This window comes from Tursiops truncatus, chromosome 2 (genome assembly GCF_011762595.2).
Source record: "Tursiops truncatus isolate mTurTru1 chromosome 2, mTurTru1.mat.Y, whole genome shotgun sequence".
Classification (NCBI taxonomy): domain Eukaryota; kingdom Metazoa; phylum Chordata; class Mammalia; order Artiodactyla; family Delphinidae; genus Tursiops; species Tursiops truncatus.
This window is the reverse complement of record NC_047035.1, coordinates 109611150-109637235: the sequence shown is the minus strand read 5'-3', so window position 1 is coordinate 109637235 and position 26086 is coordinate 109611150. Positions and strand designations below refer to the sequence as shown.

The 26086-nt window shown below is 39.9% G+C and overlaps 1 protein-coding gene across 7 annotated transcripts in view; it reads right to left on the bottom strand.

Moving 5' to 3' along the window:
- The window catches only part of MAP2K5 (mitogen-activated protein kinase kinase 5), a 266765-nt gene that overhangs the window by 85525 nt on the left and 155154 nt on the right, over nucleotides 1–26086 (bottom strand). For all 7 annotated transcript variants that reach the window (XR_012330188.1, XM_073801166.1, XM_073801165.1 and 4 more), the window contains exons 15-16: nucleotides 25848–25898; nucleotides 15870–15941 (exon numbers count right to left, since the gene is read on the bottom strand). Coding sequence is in view for 6 of the 7 variants with exons in the window: in XM_073801166.1 (XP_073657267.1) it covers nucleotides 15870–15941; nucleotides 25848–25898 (123 nt within the window). In the remaining variant the exon portion in view is untranslated. The remainder of the gene's footprint in view (nucleotides 1–15869; nucleotides 15942–25847; nucleotides 25899–26086) is intronic.

Genomic DNA, 26086 nt, shown 5'->3' with positions numbered 1-26086 from the left:
ACTATTATTGTTTTAACTTGTGTGACATTATAATACATTGTAAATTAAAGACGGAATATTAAATATAACAAAAGCATCAAACTGTGTACACCTTCCCACCCATGCTTGGTGAAATCAGCTTATCACCGGTGTCTATTTAAGGAAATTCAAGAACAACCATCATTAAAAGTAGTGTAGAAACATTTCACCCTAAAAAGAATTCAGTGGAACCATGCATATGTTTTCCCTATTCAATTTATACTTCTTTTCACATAATGCTTTCCTATAACTCCAAGGATTTCTTTAACACAAACAGAATTATGGCCCAATGGAGGCACAAGAAGCTTAATTAATTTGCCCAAGGTCATACTGTAGGTTGGTGGCAAAGCTTGTTAAATTACTGGTAACTCTGGGCTCTACAGATGTTTTGGCAATGGCAAAGGCCCCTGTCTGCAAAGGCCCCGGAGACTTCTAGTGCAGAGGGTGAATGAACCACGGCAAATAACTCACGATGCCTGTTCAAAAGGTGCCAAGTGCTCTGGAGAGCTCACAACATTTTCTTTGTGTAGAAAGAGCCTAAATGTGAGTTTCCCACCAGGAGTGCTTCTTAACAGGTCCCAATATTTTAAAAAGAACTATTCATCCTCACTAGAGTCCATTAATAAAAAGTAAATTTATTTTAACTTAAAGATCCCAAGCACAGTAGTGCAAAGAAATAAATCAAACATTTATCCATCATTCAGAAGGTCCTGCATTCTATCCCACAGATTACTAATAATAATGGAGAAAAGATAGCATCACAAATAAATGTTTCTAATACAGTGGGTTTTTTTTTTCTCTTTTTAAATTAGAAATGGGTTTATTACAGTGGACACTTAAATGGGGCCAGGGCAACAGTAATTCACAAGTACAATATCCTAATGCTGTTCCTTTAATTGCTTTATTTGTTTTACTGTTAAGAATGATTGCTTGCTGTAGTCTAACCATGCATGCTGAAAAGCATGATACATTGAGGTCTCAACCTGGGCAAACTGTACCTAAACTTACACTTTATTGCAGCTTAGTTCACAATCTTCACCTAATATAGGGTTATATCCCAGTGCAGCAAGAGGATAAATCATCCTGGAATATTACTCTGGTAAAGTTTAGCTGTGACTGGAGCATATGTGCTTTCGAGCCACTGAAGCAAAGGCCCATAAAATACACTAATTACTGGAAGTTATGGTCACTGAGTGATTGATAGCGCTCTGCAAGGCAACTTCCTCATTTTCAGCTCTTCTGATGGGGCTCATCCGCCACATAGCAATTATTAATTCATGACCCACCCCTCAGGCGTTAGTACCTTTACTTCTAATTCTCCTGCTACCAAACTACTGCTACAGCTGGACACTGTCTTTCTTCATTCTGATGGCTGGGTAAGGATGATAAAAAGTAGATTTCACGCTAAATGCTATTGTTTTGAATCTTTAAATGTTGCTTGGTCTTTCTAACCCTGCTGTCCTAAAAAACATAATTCTCCTTCCTCTCCCATAATGCTATTTCACTTGCATCATTTTCTTTTTTCTCTTTAAAAAAGAATGTGTGTGTTTATGCATATATATGTATATGTATGCATATATGTGTGTGTATGTGTGTGCGTGTGTTTGTATGTGTGTGTGTATATATCAATCTGTGTGTCTATACTGTATTAGATCAAAAACTCTGAATAATTTTTTAGTGGAACACTGTGGTTTAAATGCAATATATAACTTCAACTAGGCCATAGTAAATATGAGGCAGTTAATTGATAAAAAAAAAAATGGAACCCCCCCAACCCTCCATTTAAATAGACCCACTTTTGTAGCTTTGAAGACATTCTAAGTGTTTCAAGTTGATTTCCATCAGTAGCTTCACTCAGAGCAATGCTAATTAAATAATATCTGGGTATATAACTGAATTTCTAAAAGTCACTTAGAAACAACTGCAAAGGTCTCTTTTGATGGTGTTCTGTGCCTTGAGAGGAAATTCAGTGAGAGACTCTGAATTAAAGAGAGATAAAGTTCAGTCATGATGGATGAAAGCAGACATTTTACTTTTCTAATAGAAAAATAAATGTTCTTCAAATTTTGAACAACTCAAAATGCAATACTAAGGGTGGTTTTCCTAGGTGGAATCTGAGATAGTGTAATGGATGAATAGATGACTCCAAGCTACCTATCCTTTCAGAGTTTGTTTCAAATTATTCCTCCTCTTCTGTTGGGAGTTAGTCCCAGAAAACAATTGTGAGGACAAATTCCATACCCTTCCTGTTCATACCATTCACTGGGCAGTGTATCACATCCCACCTGGTAACTATCTTCTTGTATCTCTAATGCCGGTAAATTTCACTTGTTTAAGGGCAAACTCTAAGTCATAAACTTTCATATGCTCTCCATGACACCAGAAATAGTATTTTGCAGTAGGCTAATGTTGAGCATTTGCTGATTATGATGTACGCCCTGATGGTGATGTCTCCTAGAGCTTGGTCGACTTGGTGCTGCATGGCTTGGTTGCTTCTACTATTAAAGCTACAATACTTTAATAAACATAGTATACAAACTTTTCAGTATTAGGGGCTGACTGTTTTAACTGGTAAGGCCCTCTTACACATACTTCACTGCTTAGAATAATCACTTTCACATACTTCAGCATTATGATTAATTTAGATGGCTTATTTCTTGTTAAAGACTGAAGGGGTACAAAAAGGGAAAAGATTAGAGTTAACTGCCCCCAAATCCATCTCATGTGCTTAATTCAATAACCATTTTCATCTTTACAGTAAGAATTAAGAAATGACACTCTTTCAATATGTTTGTATAATGCTGACCTGTGTGCTCTAACAGTGGGTGGCTTTAATCCTGATAACAGCCCCTAGAGACCTAGCTTGGTGGGGTGTCCTCCATTTCTAAACTGCTCACTGGCGTCATGTAGCTACAGGTACCTGAGAAAACATCAGAGCTGGGGTACAGTCTATCGAGCGCAGTCTAAGCCACACTTGTATTTCCAGACATTTCAAAGTCAAGAGAGTCATAATCAGGTAATATGCTCACACTTCTGGCCTCTCTGTGTGCTGCTGCTCCTGAGAGAGGGGGGAGGGAAGAAAGGAAGGGAGAGGTATGGAGTGGCCATCCCCACACCAAGACTCCATGCATGCAGGTGAAGTCATCTTGGATTTCCCTTCTTAACCACCATCTGACTACACCCTCACCACCCACAGAATCCTGAGAAAAAAATAAATGGTTATTTTAAGCTATTAATGTTGGATAATTTATTAAGAGTAATAGATAAATGAAATGCTATCCTTGACATTGATGTCAGCCCTCCCACTCATCTGCCCAGTCCTATGTGCTTTTCCACTGCACTTTTACTTATCTTTCTCCCTTCTAGTCAAGGAGCTCCTGAGGGCAAAGTTTGTATCCCTACTGCCAACACAAGGCAGCACTACATAAATGTTTACTGATTAGATGGAACTCTCATCTACCTGCTTCCACTTTATTGTAACAGACATACTGGAGATTAGGTTAATTTCTGTGTTTCCTAAAAAAAAAATAAACTAGGTCTTGGCTTCTGAAAAACAACAGCAATTGTACATTTCAAAATACAGTAAAGCTGGGCTTCCCTGGTGGCGCAGTGGTTGGGAATCCACCTGCCAGTGCAGGGGACACGGGTTTGAGCCCTGGTCCGGGGAGATCCCACGTGCCACGGAGCAACTAAGCCCGTGCACCACAACTGCTGAGCCTGTGCTCTAGAGCCCGTGAACCACAGCTGCTGAGGTCCGCACACCTACAGCCCGTGCTCGGCAACAAAGAGAAACCACCGCAATGAGAAGCCCGCGCACCGCAACAAAGAGTGGCCCCCACTCGCCGCAACTAGAGGAAGCCCGCGCACAGCAACGAAGAGCCAACGCAGCCAAAAAATAAATAAATTAATTAATCTATTAAAAAAAAATACAGTAAAGCTGAACCAACTATAGGGAGAGTGTAGGTAGCAATCCTGTGAAAAGCAGTGTTGACTATGAGCAGAGTCACAATATACCAGCCTTTCCCTTTATCTGATTTCCTGCCCATTTACAGTTACCATTTCTCTCTCCTTTTTTCAAACTACTGATCTACTTCTTTTCTACAGCATAGTGGAAGAAGCAGACTTTCATCCAGAGTCAGACATTTAACTGCAGCTCCCTGGTCTAGTCACCTAACCTTTCTGGAAAAGTCCTTTAATTTCTCTGGATCTCAGTTTCCTTATTTGCAAAATAGGAACTTTGATGCTTATAGATCAAAGTTGGTGGAATAATCTTGGGTAACTTAAATTACTGATTTTTTGGTCATTTCCATCACAGTGGGGAGAAGCTTAAATGAGATAATGAATATCAAATGGCTTTGTAAAGCGTTATGTACACATAAAGTGTTGTCACCCTTCTAGAATGACACTGAGCGAGATGTCAACAGCAAGGAACAGAGGAAAGCACACTCCACTGCACATCAGAGGTCCCAGCTGCCAGTCCTCATCGCTTATGCTGTACCTGTGGGCACAGTCCTTCCCTTCTCTGGACCCGAGCTTCCTCACTGGTAGGAGAAGGGATCTGATTTAACAAGTTCTAATGTCTCTCTTCTAGTTAAAAAACACTCTAGTCTCTAAATACAAGATACGGAGTGCAAAAGATTTTTCTAATTAAATGCTAAAAAAATGTTAAAGTTATTATTATTCAGTTCAGAACCAAAGTATGGAAAATAGTCTGTAGGATCTTTGAGAGGATTTTTTTTTTTTTTTTTTTTTTTTTTTTGGCGGTATGCGGGCCTTTCACTGTTGTGGAGCACAGGCTCCTGATGCGCAGGCTCAGGGGCCATGGCTCACAGGCCCAGCCGCTCCGCGGCATGTGGGATCCTCCCAGACCGGGGCACGAACCCGTGTCCCCTGCATCGGCAGGTGGACTCTCAACCACTGCGCCACCAGGGAAGCCCTGAGAGGATTTTTAAAGCCAATTTCAGGTCACTGGATTTGAGTATTGATAGATCTCTATGAGCAGTGGTTTTTATTGCTCAGTATCTCAAAGGTAGCAGCAGCGGTTCCTCAAATTATCACACTCAGAATTTTAGAGTTGACAGATGTCACTAAAACACTGGCCCCTTTTATCTTTTAGATCTCAACTCAAAAGTAACCCGACACCACTCAGTTACTCCTATCATACGGTGCTGTTTATTTCTGTCTAAAAAGTTATTATTGTCAAGCACCCTTCTTTAAAATGTAGGCTCCATTAAAGCAGGGATTTTGTCACTTTCATTCCTAGCAATGTCCCCAGTGACTAGCACAGTGCCTGCCACATAATGGGCACTCAACAAAAATCTGCTAAGTGACCAAATGAATAAATGACTGCATCTTGTCTAACCTTATACCTGTCTCTTCTACAAAGTATTTCTTAAAAAAAAACAAACCTGAGACAAGTATTCAGTCACTACCTAAATGCCCCTAGGGATGTGGGCATTTTTTTTACCTCTAAAAGGATGACTGCACTGTTGAGTAGGAAGGGTGCAGGGATATATCCATTAAAAAACTCTTCTTTATACTGAATAGAAAACCACGGGCTTTTTGTTTTTTTGTTAGCTTCAGAAAGCTCAGCCCCGTCAGTCATAAAGTAGCAGCTTGCCTCTCCACTGACAATCCTTCAAACACTGGAATATGGGTTGTCAAATGCCTGCTTTGTCTTCTCTTTATTTCTTTATTCTTCATATCAAGACTGTGTTGATTTAATGTTTTTTTTCTTTTTTTTAAAGTCCAAATTTTGTGTGTTTGTGTGTATACACGATTCGGACACGTGCTCTTGGAAAAACTTTAAAATCAGTCTGAAATCCATCAAAATAATAAAATGCTTAGCTGGGACTGCTAGCACCTGTTCCATCTTGTTTTGTCAATCTCATGGTTGTTCAGGATAGCTCTGAGCACAAAGCAAGCTCAACAATGCCTCATTCAGTGGGAAACACTTCACTTTGTCTGCCAGTTTCACATTCACTGCAATCACTGACAACCTTGGAAAATGCACATTTAGGCATGGTAATCTGAGACAGCTGGATCCCTTCACAGACCTTGCAAAAGGCTGAACTAGTCGATCCATCATCTGCCAAAGGTCATTTTAACAGCTCCTTTTTGCAATAAGTTATATAAAATTTTAGACAAAAAATGACAATAGAGAAAAATCAAGTTAAGACAATTACAGAAAGGGGAGCGTGAGAAGAGGAATGAGTGACTGGAACTGTTACATGCTGTTTTCCTCAATATTCTTCAATGGAAGGGAAGGAGGCCCATGACAAGGATTCCAGAACCACACTTCTACCCATTTTCCTATACAATCTTCCACTGAAATTTCCTTTGTCTTTGGACCCTTCAGCTTTAATTCTTCAGCCTTCTGATGGTTTTCAGCAGAAACTTCTGATCAACAGGTGAGATATTTCACTAGATGGAGCAGCAGATAACATATTATAATAAGAGTCAATGTCCACTCACGTTCTTGACAATAATTATAAAAAGGAAGAGGAGAAAAAAATCAATATTTGAGTGGTGCACACCAAATGCCAAGTTTTTATGGTCAAGGGAAGCTGACAGCAGCTGCTTAGAGGGCATCCAGAGCCATCCGTCACCCCTCAGACCAGGTTCATAATCACCAGGGGCTAGAAAGGCAAACAAAGCTGCAGCTGTAGATCCACTAGAGACAGTTGTGTCTCTGGAAACTTTTTTTTTTTTTTTCGTAGGGAGAGCGGGGAATAGGTTCTTCTGTATATTTAGAGGCAGGAACCAAGTCTAGGTAATGCTCCATAATTCTCTTCACCTGGTAAACATCCACTACCTAGATGTTATTTCAAAGAGAAGCTTACTTCTCAAGGTAATTTAATGGGGTTGTTACTGTTAGTTGAAAGTATTTATTAAAAAGCCTAGAATACTGAAATTGCCTTCTCTCAAAAAAATAGGTGTTTACTATTATTGTTTATTTTCTGCCTCCTTCATTACATTGTAGGTTCAACAAGGAAAGGAAACATACCTATTTACCAATGTGTCCCCAGCGCCTAGTAAAGTATCTGGCACATAAAAAGTGTTCAATAAATATTTGAGGAATGACTTCTAATGTTCTCTTTGCTCCACAGATAAGAGGCTGACACTCAGAGTGGCAAAATGACTTGGCCAAGATAACACTGATTTTAAGTGGTGGCGTCAACATTTCTGGTTAACGCAAAATGTGTGCTCTTTAACAGTTCAAGGATTAGGATGATAGCCTTAATATCGGAAAATATATCATAGAAAGAAAATGACATACTCTTCACCACACTTCTCCAGAAACTTCTGTCAAAGGTACTGGGCTGGGTGATCCACGTCACTTTTTCAATACTTTTATTTTCATTTTACACAGCTCACTATACTCTATGTGTTTGCTTGTAAATGTAGAAAATCACACTGCATTTTCTTGATATCTAATGAGTCTTATCTGATATCCATTAAACAGTATGTATAAAGGTAAAATCAAAAAAATTAGATGTGTTAACAGCTTTTCACAGTTCCATAAGACAAGGTAGTTACATCCAACTATTTGTACATTTTACCCTAAATTTTCCTTGGGACAATTCTATTACAGATGTCTACAGAGAATTCAATAATTTTCTATTCTCCTACAAAAACTCACTTTCTCTGGGCAAAAGCACTGACATACATCATTTAGAAAAGTTAGGGTTTTTTTTTTCTTCTGTAGAAATACTAAGAAGAAGGCCATCTGAAATGACATACAAATATTTCTCTCATGTTATAAAATTAAAATTGAAACATTTCTATTGATGATTTCCTCCCCTTTGTTTTCTCTGTTCATTCTTCCTGAAACTTCTGTTTTTTATGTTAGGCTTCCTAACCTGGTTCTCTAATTTTTTTTTTTTTTTTTTTTTTTGGCTGCATTGGGTCTTTGTTGCTGCGTGCGGGCTTTCTCTAGTTGAGGTGAGCGGGGGCTACTCTTTGTTGCAGTGCATGGGCTTCTCATTGCAGTGGCTGCTCTTCATGTTGTGAAGCACAGGCTCTAGGCGCGTGGGCTTCAGTAGTTGTGGCTCGCGGGCTCTAGAGTGCAGGCTCAGTAGTTGTGGTGCATGGGCTTATTAGTTACTTGGTGGCATGTGGGATCTTCCTGGACTAGGGATCAAACCCGTGTCCCCGGCATTGGCAGGCAGATTCTTAACCACTGCGCCACCTGGGAAGTCCCTGGTTCTCTAATTTTTAATACTCTATTTGTTGTTGTCATCTGAAAGTTCCTTTGTTACAGCAGCCTGTTCTTGTTTCCTAGATGCAACATTTTCTCCCATCCCTCTGAGAATATCAGAGTTCATTTGAATTTTTCTCTCCTGCATAGTGTCCAAGCCCTCCAAATTGCTTTCTTTTTCAGTTATTTTAGGTCTCTGTTCTTACCTTAAAAGCCTTCCTCAAATGTTTTGCTAAGAGTAAGGCACTACAAATCTGACTAGTAACTCTGTGCTTGTGAGTGGAGCCTGTAGGCTGAGGTAACACGATCTCGCTGGACTGTTTCCCTGGAAAACTCCCAATGCCTGGATCTTTAAGGCCTCTTGGTCACATTTCCCTAAAGAAAGTCTCCTCCAAGACGCAAGAGGGAAGAGATATGGGAACATATGTATATGTATAACCGATTCACTTTGTTATAAAGCAGAAACTAACACACCATTGTAAAGCAATTATACACCAATAAAGATGTTAAAAAAAAAAAAGAAAGTCTCCTCCAGTATCCTTCCTGAAAAGTAATCTTGGCTTCCAGTGTCCCAGGAACAGGGTGTGGTAAGATGGCTGGGAGTCTCCACATTTAGAATCTAAACTTTCACTTAATGCCTCTGTGCTCAGTAATGGGACCCAGCCTTCTACACTGCCAGGTATCACTTATTTTATTCTCAGAGAAACTCCTCTACTCAGTCTTGTGTTAGGGCTGGGGAGGGGTGACTGTCTGCTCATGCTGAGTTAGGCAAAGATCCTGTGGGTTGAACAGCTTAACTGTTTCTCAGACATCTTTAAGACAATTCTCTTCTCTGGCCCCACCTCTACTCCTAGTTCCAGATATCTGGGACCACCAATTCCTGAGCCTTCTGGGTAGTTTAAAGGAAATCAGGTGCTCCTCTCTTTCTCTACTGCTGGCTTAGGATTTCAACACTCTCGGTTCTGCTAAGTTGTGTATTGTTGTTCATCTGCTTTCCCACATTCAAAATTTGGTTGCTGTTGTCTCCTTTCCTTTTTTAATTAAATTTTTTGGCCACGCCATGCGGCCTGTGGGATCCTAGCTCCCCAACCAGGGATCGAATCTGTGCCCCCTGCATTGGAAGCGCAGAGTCTTAACCACTGGACCGCCAGGGAAGTCCCTCTTTTCCCTTTCTTTATGGTAATAAGCCTTAAAAGAAAAAAAATCCCTTCACGGTAATTTTTAGTGGAGTTTGAGGTGAGAGTGGAAGATAACACATGCATTCCATGCTTTAACCAAATTAGGAGGCTTTTTGAACCATATGTAAACATTTCAAAAAGTAATTCCTCTGAAAGAGAGGGGATAATGGCTTAATTTTCTCATTGTGCCCTTTCCAGAAGCTCTGAAACAGAGCTCCCATCTAAAGGCCCCGAGAGATTAAGTGATTTATCCAACGATCTATAGTGTGCTGGCTGAAGTGGAATTTGAGTCTAGGTCTGATACTCTGGCAAACAGAAAATTCTTCTTCACATGCAAAACGTTTATGATCTATTCAGCAAATGTTAGTGAGCACTTATGGTAAAGGCTTCGTCAAACTTTAACTCTGATCTTTATTTTCAGAAACTGCTTTAAAACCATTACAGAAGTATGAAAAAATTGAGCCCCAAAGATTTCTTGAGTACTCACTAGGGCAGTGAAATTGTGCTAGAGAGTGTAGGAGATTATGAGAGAATCAGATTTAAATCCTGTCATAAGGAACTATGACATAGCTATAAATGAATTAAATACAAAGTGGAAAACGCACATGCCACAAGGAAGATGTAGATGAAGGTCAGAAGGAGAAGAAATTACTTTCAGCCGCAGAGATCAGAGTTGGTGTTATAAAGGATGTGTATTTAAATTGTACCTTGGGGAGAAGAAGAAAATCATATTCCATGTAGAGTGAACAGCATAGTATTCCTTGAATATTTTTAACTTGGTAAAGGTAATTTTGAAGCTCACAAGAATAACTCTGTCAAAACAACAGAACCCATCAAATCCTTAGAAGATGGTGCTACTTTGATGACAATGACCTTGTGTGACTCTCTGAACGTGTTCTTCACCTATCTAGACACATTTTTCTAAGCCACGGACCTTGCTTTCATCATTTAACACATCATTCAAACCAATTCAGTAAAACAGTGATCACGCTGAAGAGGGGTCTCAGAGGACTAGATGACACTCCAATTAACCAAGCGCATCGAGCCAGATTGTTCTACGCTTTGGACTCAAGAGACTGGTGGAGAGAGGAGGCAAACAAAGGCAGAAAGAGCGAGGACCCAAGTGAAAAGAGCAAAATGCATGCGCTAAAGACAGGGCTTTCAGTCTGACTCCTGTGGAAAAGCCTGTCAGATTATTCACCACCGACCTTAATAAGGTTTACAATAGCCCGCCAAAGAGAATCACAAACCAGAACATGTACTTGGAGAGCTCATACTCAGTGAGAACAAGAACACTGCAAGACTGACCTGGTGCCTTTTTAGATGTATGTGCGTCCTCCTGAGCGCTGCAAACACAAGGCTAGAGGAGGGCGTGTGTTGACTTCTTTTTTTGACCCAATTAGGACCAACTTAAAAATCCAGCTTTTCCAAATAATACTGCTTACTTCCCTCCCACAGATTCGTGCTGTGACTTGAATGACACAAGAATATGAATGGATTAACTAATTAGTAAGAAGCAACAGTGGGACTTTCTCCTCAAGCCATTCGTTCCATGGGAGAAGAGAGAAGCAATGCACAGCCTGTGAAATTCAGAAATTCTGCCCTAATATGTTTTAGGTACTCCTTACCCCTAGAAATTAAAATCATCAAAATTGGTAAGACAAGCCCTTACCATGTACACATTCAGCCCTAAGCATCACCCAGTCCACTGAATCAGGGCATGCTTTCTACAAGAGTCAAACAAATACTCTGGGGCAGGATTCATCTTCCCAGTTTGTCCTAGTGCAGAAATTTTGTACTCTTGTTGGTGATCCTCGCTTCTTTTTTCTTCTCTACTTTTTTGAATTTTCACACTGATTCTTGTCATGAAGGCTCAAGGAAGAAGTGCAATTAATTCCACGTGGGTTTTGACCTTTACTTCATTCTACAACTAATCCACATGAGGAGAACTACAACACAGTTAAGGATCTAAAAACCATAAACAAAAAACATAGAAAGGGGCCAAAATCTTTACATCTAGTAAAACTGCTGTGCTCTAGTCAAGCTTAATCATCTCATTTTTCCCCTTCTTAGGGGTATTTCCATCTTTATGTTACTTCTGCCAACTCCAAACGCTATATACAGCTGACAAAATCCTGGAAAAGCAGCACTTCATGCAGAATTGAGAGGAGATGGGGGCAGTTCCGTCCCTGGATAAGGAGATAGTCTGATGTTAAAGATTCTTTGCTTAAGGCGCAAATGTACCTGTGACTTTTTTAATGGCACAGTTTAGCTGCACGCAGCATCATCTTTCATGGAAGAGTGTGGCGAGAGGCCTTGTTATGAGTCCCCGTGGGGACTGTGACAGCACATCAACAAGGGAAGGGGCAGTATGAAGAAGGCAAGCAAGGGTGAACCTTGTATCTTAGGAGTTTAAAGCAAGGAAGGCAGCCTTCTAACTCTTGCATCACCAAACCTCAGGGATTTTATGGAATTTGGTGGGGGGAGTGCTAGGTAGAGGTAGAAGGGATAGAAAACTCTGGTTCCCATTTTGTCTCTATCTGATTCTTGTGTAATTTCAGGAAACTTCCTTTGCTTGGTTTCCTATATTTTTATCCCATTTGTTTTTTTACCACCCGGTACCCTAGGGGAATAAACTGATTGACTCAAGACGCTTTGAGGAAGGTATTCGCACAAATAGGTAGACCTTGCATACCTAGACACTTGCTCTCTCCTGAAGGGTTTACAAAGATCCACCCCAGAGTGTGCTGGGGAGTGGGAGGGGCTCCTCCATCTGTTCTTTCTTTCTCCCGGGGGCAACTCCCTTCAAGACAACCCAGCTCAACTGTCAACTCCTTTGAGAAACCTGCCACCCTCCCAACCTTTGTGGCTGAGAGCACTTCATAAACATCTTTACTAACAACACTATCACACTGCGCAGGGCTTTAGGTGTCTGTCTTCTCTGTCAGAGGCAGTCTTTTCTCAGCTTTTTGTGCTCCACTCTCCGAGGCTTAGCACGTGGTAAGTGCTTAAATAGTAATTACTGAATGAATGAAAGTTTCTACCCTTTGGAGTGTGTACCTAGAAAGGGAACCTTTCACTTTTAAAAGTGAGGATAAACAGAAGAGAAGCAATTCTTCTTTGAAGATGGTGACTATGTTTCAGAACACAATTTGTTACTCAGAATTTTAAAATGCTATTGAGATTCACACTTCTCTCAATCTACAGTGATTTTAAACAGGTTTTACCACATCTGTTCCAAGAACACTGTGGTGAAAACAAAGAAGAAACTGGCTCTTCAGTGCTTTTTTGGACCAACTTCCCACTCTCTTCAGGTAATGTTCTCATCACATCTGCTCCTAAAAAAAAGAACCTTGGGGTTCTCTTCATTACTGAATCACACACAATTTCTTATCTATGGACTCAAAACCTCCGACTCCCATTCCCTATCACATATTTTTTGTTGCCTTGTACCCCAAATGAATCTGGTATATAACACATTCCAGGGCTTTACTCTTCTCTCTAAAGACCTACTCCACCACCTGTGTTTGGTCATCTGTTCTCACTTGCCTGTCTGGTGGATCATAGGCTCCCAGAATACAGAGACTACGATCACATAGTCCCTTTCAAAAGCATTTAGTTAAGCATCACACACACAGAGGTGCTCAACAACCCTTTCTGATGATCATAATCAGACTGCACTTTACATCCTCGAAGGTTATCTCCTCCCCCTTCTGATCGCACATCTGGCTCCTCAACAACCATTTTAAAATGCAGTGAGAAGGGAAACACCTAACCCTTCTTGGCCCTCACTCCTGACCAGTGGTCCTTTTCTACTCTCCACTTTACGACATGAGCCAACACGCTCCTTCTGGCATTCAGGTGTCTCACACTCAATGATGACACTTTTTCACACTGTTCCTTACACCTTAATCCTCCTCAGTCTTACAGTGTCAACGAGTCTGTTTTCTCCAGTATTCTGAAGACCGTTCAATAGTTTACCTCCAGGATAAATGAACATGATCAACGAAACCCAAATACATCGATGGCAATCTCGCTCCCTAAATGACAGTCTCTTTTTATTACTCTTTGTATCCCTAGCACCCAGCAAAATACTGGCAGACATATATGTCAATATGCAATATAAATATGTGCTATTTGTTAAGCAACTATCTATCTAACCATCTACTCATATACCTATCTGCCTACCTACCTTAACTGATCTCCCTGTTTCCATGATCGCCCCTCTATATTCTGTGCTCCACAGAGCACCCCATCATCCTCTGAAAATATAACTCAAATCATTTACTCTCAGAGTAACATCTAAAGTCCTTACCGTGGCCTACAAGGCTGCATATGATCTGGCCCCTGGCTACCTCTCTGACTGTATTGTTTCCCAGCTTTCCCTTTCTAACTCCACTCTAGTCACCTGGGTCTCTCTGCTTTCCTTAAACATGCCTAACACACTCCAGCTTAGCACCTTTGTATCTGCTGTTGCCTGATGGCCCCCTCACACCATTCCAGTCTCTGCTCAAAGGTTGTTTTATCAGAAAGGACTACTCCACTTCATTTTTTCCCTTAGGACTTACCACTGCCTGACAAATTATATATTTAGTTTTCCTTCTGTTTTTTGTACTTAATGCCCCACCCCTCCCCAAATGCAAAACTCCATTAGAATCAAGAATGGAGTGTCCGTCATTACTATATCCCCACTGCCTATCTAGCAGATATAGCAGGAGCTCAAAACCTGGATGAAGAAACGAATGTGGAAGAAAGGAATGGTGAATATGTATGCGTGCTCTAAATCTTAAATCTATTAGTTACACTGTCTGACAGTATTGCTATGCCTCTGCATATTGTTAAGTCACACAATTCTAGAGTTGTTGCAGAAAGCTAAAGAAAGACAAGAACAGACTGCTTAGAGTCACAGAATGTTAGTCTGCAACGGGGCTTAGAGATCATTATTTTACAGATGAAGAAACTGAGACCCACTGTGAGGGACACTGGCTTGCACAGCGCCACCTAGAAAAGCAGTAGCAAAGCTGGACCTGCAATCCAGGTCTTTCATTCCCAGCCTACGAGTCGTATCTTTACACCACGTAACTTCTCAAATGTCCTACACTGTATCTGGTCTTTTACCAAATACATTTAATGATGATGATTTAAAATATGCAAAGGGAAATTATATAATAGCAAGAGCTGAGCTCCACAGATGAAAAATACTAGTTTTCCCTGAAACAGGCTAATTGGACAAGCCCTTCAGGATTCTGTTGGGAAACTTAGTTCTGAGCATCTGTCCACCAGTATTGCTAACCTGTCAGCTGATACATACATACTGTATTTCCTCTTAGATTCTCTTTCATGAAGAAGCAGAAGAATATGGTTTAATAAACATTGAATACTTTATTTTTGCTTTCTTTCTATAGTGCAAGTGAATTCAGTCTGAAGATATCTCGTTAGAAATTCAACTGCATTCATGCATTACAAAAATCACAGAAAAAGAAAATCACAGAAAAAGTATTTGACCAAAAGAAAAAAAGTTGATGAAATTGTGACTGCAACTCACCCATGATCTTGTTTAAGGAGTTCTTTCTACTTTTTAAAGAGTCCTCCTTTATCTGAATCAATGTACATAAGATACAATTCTTGAAGCACTGGTGATTATCCAGACTTTATACTACTATAGTTCACCCTGAGCCAGATGTCCTTCTAATATAAGTCCTATGCATTTCCTTACGGATCAAAGATCATTGTACAGAACTCTTAGCACAGACCTCTAGTGGAGCTACATGTAGCTTACCAAGATAAAGTCCACTCTAAATACAGCTATAAAGAGTAAAGACGTTAAAATGGTGCTAAATGCATACACCTAACCGTCTCTAAATCATATCACACCCTGTCGCCCAACACATGATATTGATCCTACTGGAACAAGGTGGTTTTTTTTTCTTTCTAAACAAACATATAGAAACTATACATCCAAATGAGTAGGGCTGTATTTGTTAATAAAGTAATCACCTCTGGAATTTATATATGCATTCCAACAAGGCTACTATCACACATAATGTTTTTGGAATTTCTCTTTCAAATCACAGGTTCTCCACATTTAGTGTGCATAAGGATCACACTGGGAACATGTTAATAATGCTGATTCTTAGAAATGTGAATTTAATTGGTTTTAGATGGAGTCTAGGAACCTGTATTTTTGTTTTTTTTTGGCTGCAGTCGCCGGTGGCGGCAGTCGCCGTAGGAACCTGTATTTTTAAGAAGCGCTCCAGATAAGTTTTACACAGATGATCTGTGAGAAATAACACTTTAGAATAGTCAGCTCACAAGCCATGCAAGGGTATCAAAATAAGGACTATTGAGTTAAACTCTGTTTACATGTACACATAACACACTGGAGGTTTCACTTTTTTTCAAAATCTTCATCCTTCCTGATAGAACATATTAGTACAGATATACACAGAAGCACCTATTTCCAAACAACATACCTCCATAAAAGAGATTCCTAAGCTCCAGACATCAGAATGGATTCCATATTGCTCCCCTGAAATTCTTTCAGGCTGTAAGAAAACAGAAGGGAGCTTGTGAGTTGATGTAAGCTACTCCAGGAAACACATACGCTAATGTGAGCTCAGTTAAGGCAGAGAGCCATCAATATCTGCACAGCACATTATGAAAAGAAAAACAATTTTATATGTATGTGTTTTATATAGATAATACATAGAAACCGTATAGGTAATATAGGTATATTGGATATAATCTCATTGAATCCTCACAAAGACCCTATGAGGGAAACTTTGTTATAAAGAAAATGAAGGCTCATATTAGTGAAATAATTTAGGCAAGTCCTAAACTACTAAATGAACTGAGAATTCAACCCAGACCAAATCCAGTGAGTGGTCTTAGTTGTGGAGTGACAAATTACAGCACATTATATAATATCATCACTTATTTGCATTTTGGGAGATGGGTCTGAATCACTAGGAATTCTGTTATTTTAAATTTTTTATTTGGAAATAATATTAAACTTATAGGAAAGTTGAAAGATTAAGACTAGTACAAAGAACATCCATATTTCCTTTGCCCAGATTCACCTACTACTCAACATCTCATCCCATGTATCAGGGTTTCTTTTTGATATAAACCAAGGAACAGTTCAAATGGTCCATTTGGGACTCTTGGTCCTCCATTCAAGATACGTAGAAAATACTTGGTCTAACAATTACCTGCACACTCTCTACTTCAACGGAAATAATTGCATACTGAAGTGGGTGCTGCCTGGTCTCTCTATCCCTCCAGGATTTGGCATTCAGAAAGGTACTTCACAGAAGTCTTTTGAATGAACACAGGAACAAATGAACAAGAGAAACTGAGGTTTTGCTGAGATGGAACGGTTGCTCAAGGTTACACAGCTAGTCATGGCAGGGCTAGGATCATGACCCACACCCCTTGGCCCCCAGTGCAGTATTCTCTTCTTTGTACCATCCCTGGAGTTCTTGGAAGCCACCACAGCCATCATCCTTCAAAAGTTTCCATGAGAGCCCTTATGAGTAACTGGGGTCAGGGTCAGCCTGCAGACGGAAGAAATGGACATCCACCACTCACCAGCAGGGGATATACCATGAGTGTAGAAGATGTGTGCCAGATACTCTCAGGTGAGTTGGCACAGTCCTACATCTTGGGGAGTTGGCTTAGTTGGGACCCAGAACTTTGTAACCTACTTCCCACTCCCACCTATGAGGCTATCTCAATGTATTTAATGCCTTCTCCCCCACTTTTCATAAAATCACATAAAGCCCTACCCTGAGGTAGCAGATTGGATTGTCTTATTTCTGTTCCTTTATTTATTTCTTTAATTTATAAAACCCCTTTCCTACCAAGAATAATTCTTCCCAAGTGTCATGTGACCGTTTCTCCCAGCTGCTACCAGATATGGTCATTCCAATCCCCTAATACTTTTTCTTTTATCTTCTAATCCCCCATACCACCACTTTTCAAGGTCCTGGCTCATACCTGAATGAACCCATTATCCATTTCTAGTTAGAGCAATACATAATAGGATGCGTTCATATGCAACTGGCCAGCCAGTTACAGGAATAATGCCATCATCATAATATCAACAACGGCATCATCACTCTGTGCATTTATTGAAGAATTTCCATGTGCCAGGCACTGTTCTAAGTGCTTTTCATGCATATTTCACTTCAGACTCATAAACACCCATCCTAGACTGGTACTATTATCATCCGCATTTAACAGATAAGGAATATGAGAACAGAGGGATTTCATTTGTACCCCCTAGAAAAGGATAATAATAGCTATCATTTAATAATCACCTAGTTTGTCCCAGACACTGGGCTAGATACTTCGCATCCTCTACATTTTATAACAATCTTACAAATATTATTATTTTAAATTTATTTTATTTATGTATTTTTGGCTGTGTTGGGTCTTCGTTGCTGTGCGCAGGCTTTCTCTAGTTGCAGCGAGTGGGGGCTACTCTTTGTTGCGCGTGCCACAACTACTGAGCCCACAAGCTGCATCTACTGAAGCCCGCGTGCTCTAGAGTCTGTGTTTCGTGACAAGAGAAGCCACCGCAATGAGAAGCCTGCACAATGCAATGAAGAGTAGCCCCGCTCGCTGCAACTAGAGAAAGCCAGAACGCAGCAACGAAGACACAATGCAGCCAAAAAATAAGAACTTAAAAAAATAGTTTAAAAACAATGTCTTAAAAAAAAGAGAAGAACTTCTAGCAAACATGAAAATCCTAAAATCCTCTATAATTGTTAAAGAAATGACCAAATGTTGCCTTCCTCCTTCTGTCCTCTCTCCCTTTCTTCATCCACTAACTGACAGTTATCAATATACAGCAGTTCATCTAGAAGTGCAAGACCAACAATAAGGTTAAATATAATCATCACATTTGCCCACTGAACTCCTAAAACAAATGTAAACTGTAATGTGAAAATAAAGCACAGAAAAATTAAATTTAAAAAGAAAAATTAGCAAAAATGATAATGGTCACAGATATCAGAAGGCAAATAGGAGAACTCCTTAAGGATGAGAGTCTAACAACTTCTCATTAGAGAAGTTATTCTTACAGTAAGCTAACAGAATGAGATTACTGTTGTGATGCAGCACTCAAGCACGAATGCTGAGTGAAAGGTGGGCAGCCAGCTCTACAGGTGTATCCTCAAGAATTCGTAGGGACTGGGAAACATGTTCAGGTGGCTGACACTGACACAGGTACAAGATAAGTCCCAATACATTCTGAATGTATAGAGTCAGGACTTGATGGCCTAAGGCTGCACAATTCAAATCTGTTCTCACACTTGAGGCCAAGGTGGCCTGCTCTGTCCTCTCCCCTCTAAAACCAAACCAAACCAAACTAAACCAAACCAAACCAAACCAATGGCCAGGTATGACACTACTGAGAGAAGACCTGTGATGAACATTTTTCTGTTAAAAAGCAAAAGCTGAGTTACTTTCTGACATGACATTTGTCACTAGTGTGGAAAGCTTAATAAACGGAAAACCATGACTCTTGTGTGAAGCACCTGCAGTGGAGTTAAAGTGTCGGGGAAAAACTCTCGTCTGTACTTAATGAGAACAGTAAGGAGTGGTGATGATATAAAAAGCAGAGGATTCTAAAAGGGCAGTGGCTCTAAGATGGCATGCACACTCCACCCCTCCACTTACCGCCGTGACTGGGCATTTACCCAGGGCCCATATTTAGTTAACTCATTCCAGAATTGTCTCTATTTATAACACAGTACCCTAGGGTTTACTTGTCAGAAGCAGGACGATACCAAGGTACATCCCTTACCTCTTCCCATAAAGGAACTTCTGCTCAGGCTACTCAGAAAATTAACAAAGTATGCACAAATACTTTAGGTTAGTATGTAATCAAAAAGTATATATCATAAACAATGGGGATTTTTTAGAAAGCCGGCAAGATCACTGTGTGGGTAGTAGAGCATACTGGTTAAACAAGGATTCTGGAGTCACACTGCTCTAACTCAACCTATTTTCCAGTTCACTAATTCTCTCTTCGGCTCCATTCAATATGCTACCAAATAGTGAGCTTTTCATTTTTATCTAGTAGTTTTGTTTGGGACTTTCTCGAATCAAGTATGTCACTTAAAAAATTTTTGATCTAAAGTCTGCTTACAACTGTTGTTCCTTCATGTTGCTCTGTTTCCTCGTGTGACTAGTTTTCTTTGGCTGCTTGTTAGTTTTTGTTCTTCAAAAAAATGTTTGGAAAGGTTCTCTGAGGCCTAAAGTGGATGTACCCACCTCAAACAATATTCTCAGCATGAAGCTCCTTTTCTAACTCAGGTCACATATACAAACATCCAGGGTGTAAATCTGTGCCAGAGTTAAGTCTATGGCCACAACTTTCTCCCTTTTCCTTTTTCTCCTGCTGCTCTGCTTGGCTCTGAGAAGCTTTCTCTTTTGTTCCCTGGGATCGGGGAGGAAGAGCAGCTTTAACTCTGGTTTGCTTTTATACTGGGGTGAGGGCCTCTTCAGGCTTCCAGCATAATATGGGGAAGATCTTCTCCAAGACCCTCTGCCTTAAGGGAGCCCCCATATCATTCACAGCTGTAGCAGTACAGGCAAATGTCCTCAGGAATAAGCAGCTTTGGTGCTCTGACATTCTGCTTTCCCTTCTGTTTCAGGTTTCCATCTGAAAACCGTCCTGGGAGTTCCCCGTTGTCGTTTTAGCTCTTCAGTGCACTTGAGATGGTTTTTAAAGTATTTTAATTAGCATTTTTCAACAGAAGAGTTGGTCCAAATAACCTAATGTGCTACTACCAGAAGCTAGAAGCTGGTGTCCTAATTAAATCTTGACTGTCACTACTTGCCAGCTCTGAGAACCTGGGCTAAAGTTACTTCACCTTTGGTTTCCTCATCTGTAAAATGAAGACGATAATAACAATATGTATGCTTAATGGAGTTGTCTGAAGATTAAATAAATCCATGTAATATGCTCAATTCAGTACATGCCACGTGGGGATGCTCAGTAAATGTTGGCCTCCTTCTAATCAACACCACCATGTACGATCACTGCATGAGCATGGCCAACTGAGTTGTATCACGTAATCTGTATAGGTTATAATCTGGGTAAAGGTAATTTCTAAGAACAGGAATAGTCCAGGTAGAAAACAATGTTCAGGAGATAAGAATAGTTATTTAGATTGACTTTCTGATACCAAAGGACAAGTATCTGCATAAGATTTCTTAATTTCAAAACTTCAGGTATTCGTAACAATAATGTCAAACTTTTATATTTGATTTTTAAAAACTGTAATAGGACTTCCCTGGCGGTCCAGTGGTTGGGACTCAGCGTGCTGCAGGGGTCATGGGTTCAATCCCTGGCTGGGGAGCTAGGATCTCTCATGCCGCATGGTGCAGCCAAAAAAATATATATACATAATACATCACAATGACTGAAGAGTGGGTTAAAGTTTCAGGGACTTCTGTCTTTATTATTAATTTTTTTAATAGCTTCTTTTTTTATATAAATTTATTTTATTTACTTATTTATTTTTGGCTGTGTTGGGTCTTTGTTGCTGCGCATGGCTTTCTCTAGTTGCAGCGAGTGGGGGCTACTCTTCATTGTGGTGTGTGGGCTCCTCATTGCAGTGGCTTCTCGTTTCGGAGCATGGGCTCTAGGCGTGTGGGCTTCAGTGGTTGTGGCACTCGGGCTCAGTAGTTGTGGCTCGTGGGCTCTAGAACGCAGGCTCAGTAGTTGTGGCACATGGGCTTAGTTGCTCTGCAGCATGTGGGATCTTCCCAGACCAGGACTCAAACCTGTGTCCCCTGAATTGGCAGGTGGATTCTTAACCACTGCACCACCAGGTAAGTCCCCTTCTGTCTTTAAAATAGAGTAAAAGTTCTAGTAATCAGAGTTTCCAAGAAATGATTTAATTTAATGTAAGCCACCAAAGCCTTTGGACCCCTTTTGTAATCCTTCTGGATGAAATCCTTTTAAAATATAGTTGAAAATATTTCTTGCTTTGGATTAAAATGTCGATTAAACCTAATTACCTGCCCCTAAGATGTAATGTGTCCTTGAACACGCCCCTTCAGTTTTGGGGTCTCAGTATCCTCATTGGTCAATGAGGAAGTGGGACCAGATGACTTTCCAAGTCTCCTATAAGACCCACTGTTTAACATGCCCCTAAATTGTTACTGTTTTTTTGTTTGTTTTCATAACCTAAGGATCTTAGAAAACCCTCCCTATCTTTATCCTAATTACCATTTTCTTATACCTTACATTTCAGATTGTAGGAGAAGTAAGACTGTTCACACATGCATGGCTATTTCTTTGATTTATTTTCTTTTCAATATCTGAGCAGTCTAGTTGGTTATATTTGAGTCATCTGGGGGTCTTCTATACTTTATCACGCAAGTAAGATACTTATTAATACAAAAAAAATGCTCTGCTTATAATTAGTGAACAAGTCATTTTTGGCATGCAACTTTCATGAACTGATTCATTCATTTAGCACCATGTGAAGGACTGGATATAGAGAATGAGTAGAATAAACCCTGCCCTGTGAAAGTCCTAATCTAGATTTGGAGAGACACATAAATAATCTGGATAGAATGAGAGGCACAGCAGTTAAAAGTTCAGTCTCTGGAGGCTGATTATGTAGGTTTCACTCCTGACTCTGCCACTTATTAGCTGTATGAACCTGGGTAAGTCACTTAACTTCTCTATCCCTTGGTGCCTTCATCTGTAAAAGGACGATAATATTACCTACCTCATAGGGTTGTTGTGAGGATTTAAAGAGATAATATATGTAAAGGTTTCAAAGAGTGACTGGCACACAGTTCTAATTAAGTGTTGGCTATTATTATCATTGTTATTATCACCGTACAGAAACAGGTATGGATATAAAGTGAGAGAAATGGATATAAAATGAGGGCATTACATCAGATGACCTCAAATTGCATATTCTCACAATCTATTACTGTCTTCTACCCCAGCGGTCCCCAACCTTTTTGGCACCAGGGACCGGCTTCGTGGAAGACAATTTTTCCACAGACAGGGGTGGGATGGGATGGTTCAGGAGGTAACGTGAGCGGTGGGGAGCGACGGGGAGCGGCCGATGAAGCTTCGCTCACTCGCCCACCGCTCACCTCCTGCCGTGTGGCCTGGCTCCTGGCAGGCCGTGGACCGGTACTGCTCTGTGGCCCGGGCGCTGGGGACCCTTGCTGTACCCTGTATGTCCCCGCCCGCACCCATTTCACACCACCCTCTATTTCTGAGTCTTTGCTCATCCTCCCACAGTGATCTCTCTCTTTTGTAAGTGCCCTTTTCACATACTGTTTGAATCATCAAATTCATATATCATATGCCTTCTCATTCTCTAACGGTACGCTTGGTACAACTTATGTCACACATGACGTGGCCACATATAATGCCATGTTTCCTATTGTGCCCAAGTCTTATGTGGATTACAGAGTGGCACCACTGTACCTGGCTAACTGCATGGAAGGCGCTCAGTAAATACAGGCTGGTTAATTCAAAGTACTCAGTTTCAGAAAGAGCCTTCACTGGCATAGACCAGAAGTTGGCGAGCTTTTTCCATAAACGGCCAGATAGTAAATATTTTTCACTTTGTCGGCCATATGGTCTCTGGTACAACTGTCACAACTACTCCACTCTGCCACTGTAGCACTAAAGCAGTCATAGACGATATATAAATAAATGGGTATGGCCATGTTCCAACAGATCTTTCCTTTTTTTTAATTTAATTTTTTACTTTGAAATACTTATTAACTAACAAGAAGTTGAAAAGCATATATACAGGGAGGTTTTGTGCACCCTTCACCCAGTTCCCCCAGTGGTAGTACTATAATACAATTATCACGATACCTCAGGCAGGGATTAAAACCTGTAACAGAATAATAAATGTTATTTCCACCTTCCCCAACTCCCAACCTCTGATCTCACACCAGCTGGTAAGTCATGGCCAACGAGAGCCTGCTGAATTGAGCCAAGCTCACTATCAGGCTATCACACTCTTTGCTTCCTAGGTATCTTATGCTTTTTACAGCTTGAACTATAAAGTTGATGACTAGAACGTACTCACCGAAGAAGCAAAGTAATTTTAGCTCTGCCAATCTGAGCTAACGTTTCATAATTTTAATCCCCACATTTTCAATTAAGAGATGGATGCAACATATTCATCCATAAACAAAAAGGAAAAAAAGTAATTTCTTTAATGTACACCTGGGAAAGACAACTGTAATCTAGATTTGTAGATTCAAACATATTGCAATTTAATTATCAGAGCAATTTAGAGCTACTATGAACATGATGGGGAGTGGAAAAGTTGTTTCATTTTTTGTTTGTTTTAAATCACAGTGTTCCATATTTTTTCAAGACTGAAATCATGTCATTTGGCACAGTTTTGTTAATTATAAAGATGGCTCACCAAGCTCAGATAACCTAGTAGAGCCAAGAAACCAAGAAGGTGATTAAGTTTTGTAAAAATAGGTATGATGACTTCAGAGATTAACTTTTTGTCACATTACCTAGAAAAATGAGAAAGAATACATTTTCTTTAAAAACAATGCAAGGCAAAAATTAACTGTTCTGGTATCTCAATTAAAATATCCTTTGTAGTGTTCTGCGAATAAGATCCAGGGTTTCATCCATATTAACATTTTTTTACCAAGATAATATATGAACAAAGAATACTGAGAAAAAGATCCAGCGTTCTACCCATACTTCGTTTAATTCATATAAAGACTACTAGAAGTGAAATGGACTACCTGAATAAATCTAGAACCCTCAGCAAAAAACTAAACTTAAGATGTTAAAGTAAAACTTTGCTCCAAAATACTAAATAAGTTTCCTGCTTGTCTCCTCCCAGCCCCCAACTCTTGAAGTGACTGTGGACGTCAATAAATAACAGCAATTTTATGGGGACTTCCCTGGTGGTGCAGTGGTTAAGAATCCACCTGCCAATGCAGGGGACATGGATTCAATCCCTGGTCTGGGAAGACTGCAAATGAGCAACTAAGCCCATGTGCCACAACTACTGAGCCTGAGCTCTAGAGCTCGCGTGCAGCAACTACTGAAGCCCACGCGCCTAGAGCCTGTGCTCCACAACAAGAGATGCCACTGCAGTGAGAAGCCCCTGCACCCATATGGAATCTTAAAAAAAAAAAAAAAAAGGTTCTGAAGAATCTAGGGGCAGGACAGGAATAAAGACGCAGACATAGAGAATGGACTTGAGGACATGGGGAGGGGGAAGGGTACGGGGAAGGGTACGCTGGCACGAAGTGAGAGAGTGGCACTGACATATATACACTACCAAATTCAAAACAGATAGCTAGTGGGAAGCAGCCGCATAGCACAGGGAGACCAGCTCAGTGCTTTGTGACCACCTAGAGGGGTGGGATGGGGGGGTGGGAGGCAGATGCAAGAGGGAGGGGATATGGGGATATATGTATACATATAGCTGATTCACTTTGTTATACAGCAGGAACTAACACAACAATGTAAAGCAATTATATACTCCAGTAAAGATGTTAAAAAAAAAGGGGGTAGGGAGGACTGACTAAATTGAGATATTTAATAGCTATTGTAAAATATGTATGCTATTTTCCTTGCAGTAAAAAAAAAAAAATTTAATTTAAAAAATGTTAAAAAAGAAGAAGAAGCCCACGCACCGAAACGAAGAGTAGCCCCCGCTTGCCGCAACTAGAGAAAGTCCGCACACAGCAATGAAGGCCCAACACAGCCAAAAAAAAAAGCAATTTTATGGACACAAATAACTTCCCTTACTTAAAAGGAAGGAAAAAGAAACGGGTCAAAGCCAGGTCCACATTGGTATTTGAAACAGTTCTATGCTTCTACTTTTTATTCCTGGTAAATTTATTTCAGAGGGACCAAGTAAGTTGTCTTTATAATAGGTATGAACCCAAGTAAACAGAATATAGATATACAAGTTCGACAGAGAATTGTCTGCTAAATCTTTACATTCAGAGGATCAGATCATAAGTAATAATTTACAATCAGATCCATAAGTAATAATTTAATTTTTAATTAATAATTTAATTTTGAGTTGCTGTCAAAGCATGCTTATTCCTGGAAAAAAGAGTTGATCTTATTGACTGACATTCTGGTATACTTTAGGGTTAATTAAATAATCAATGAGGCAAAGTAGCCAATGTGCTATAAGATACAATTTTTCTATAGGATTATACTTCAAAATGATTTTATACTCAAACCAACCAGTTAAGTGAATAAAGTCAGAGAAGTTGGTAGCTCCTGTATAAACCCTGACATCTTTTAGGAAGATTTAAAAATCCAATCATGACTGGATTGACTTTGTAATTTATGATCTGTTAGGCTAAAGCTGTGGAATTAATTCAAGAATTATACATTACCAAGTACATAAAGATGTTGGTTTTAAATGTTATTTTTGCATAAGTTTACTTACCGCCATATAAGCATTTGTTCCAACATACGTCTTGGCTATAGAATTCACCAGCTATGAGACAAAACAGTCTGTCAGAACAATATAAAGATAATGTGGAAATAAAATGGGCAATTATTCCTCATTTAACTTACAATCATCATTTCTATAAATCAACTAAAAATTATATAAAAAGGAACAAATTTATCTACAAAGGCATTAAAAATGATTACATCTCTTTTCTTTTGAATGTGATTTCCAAC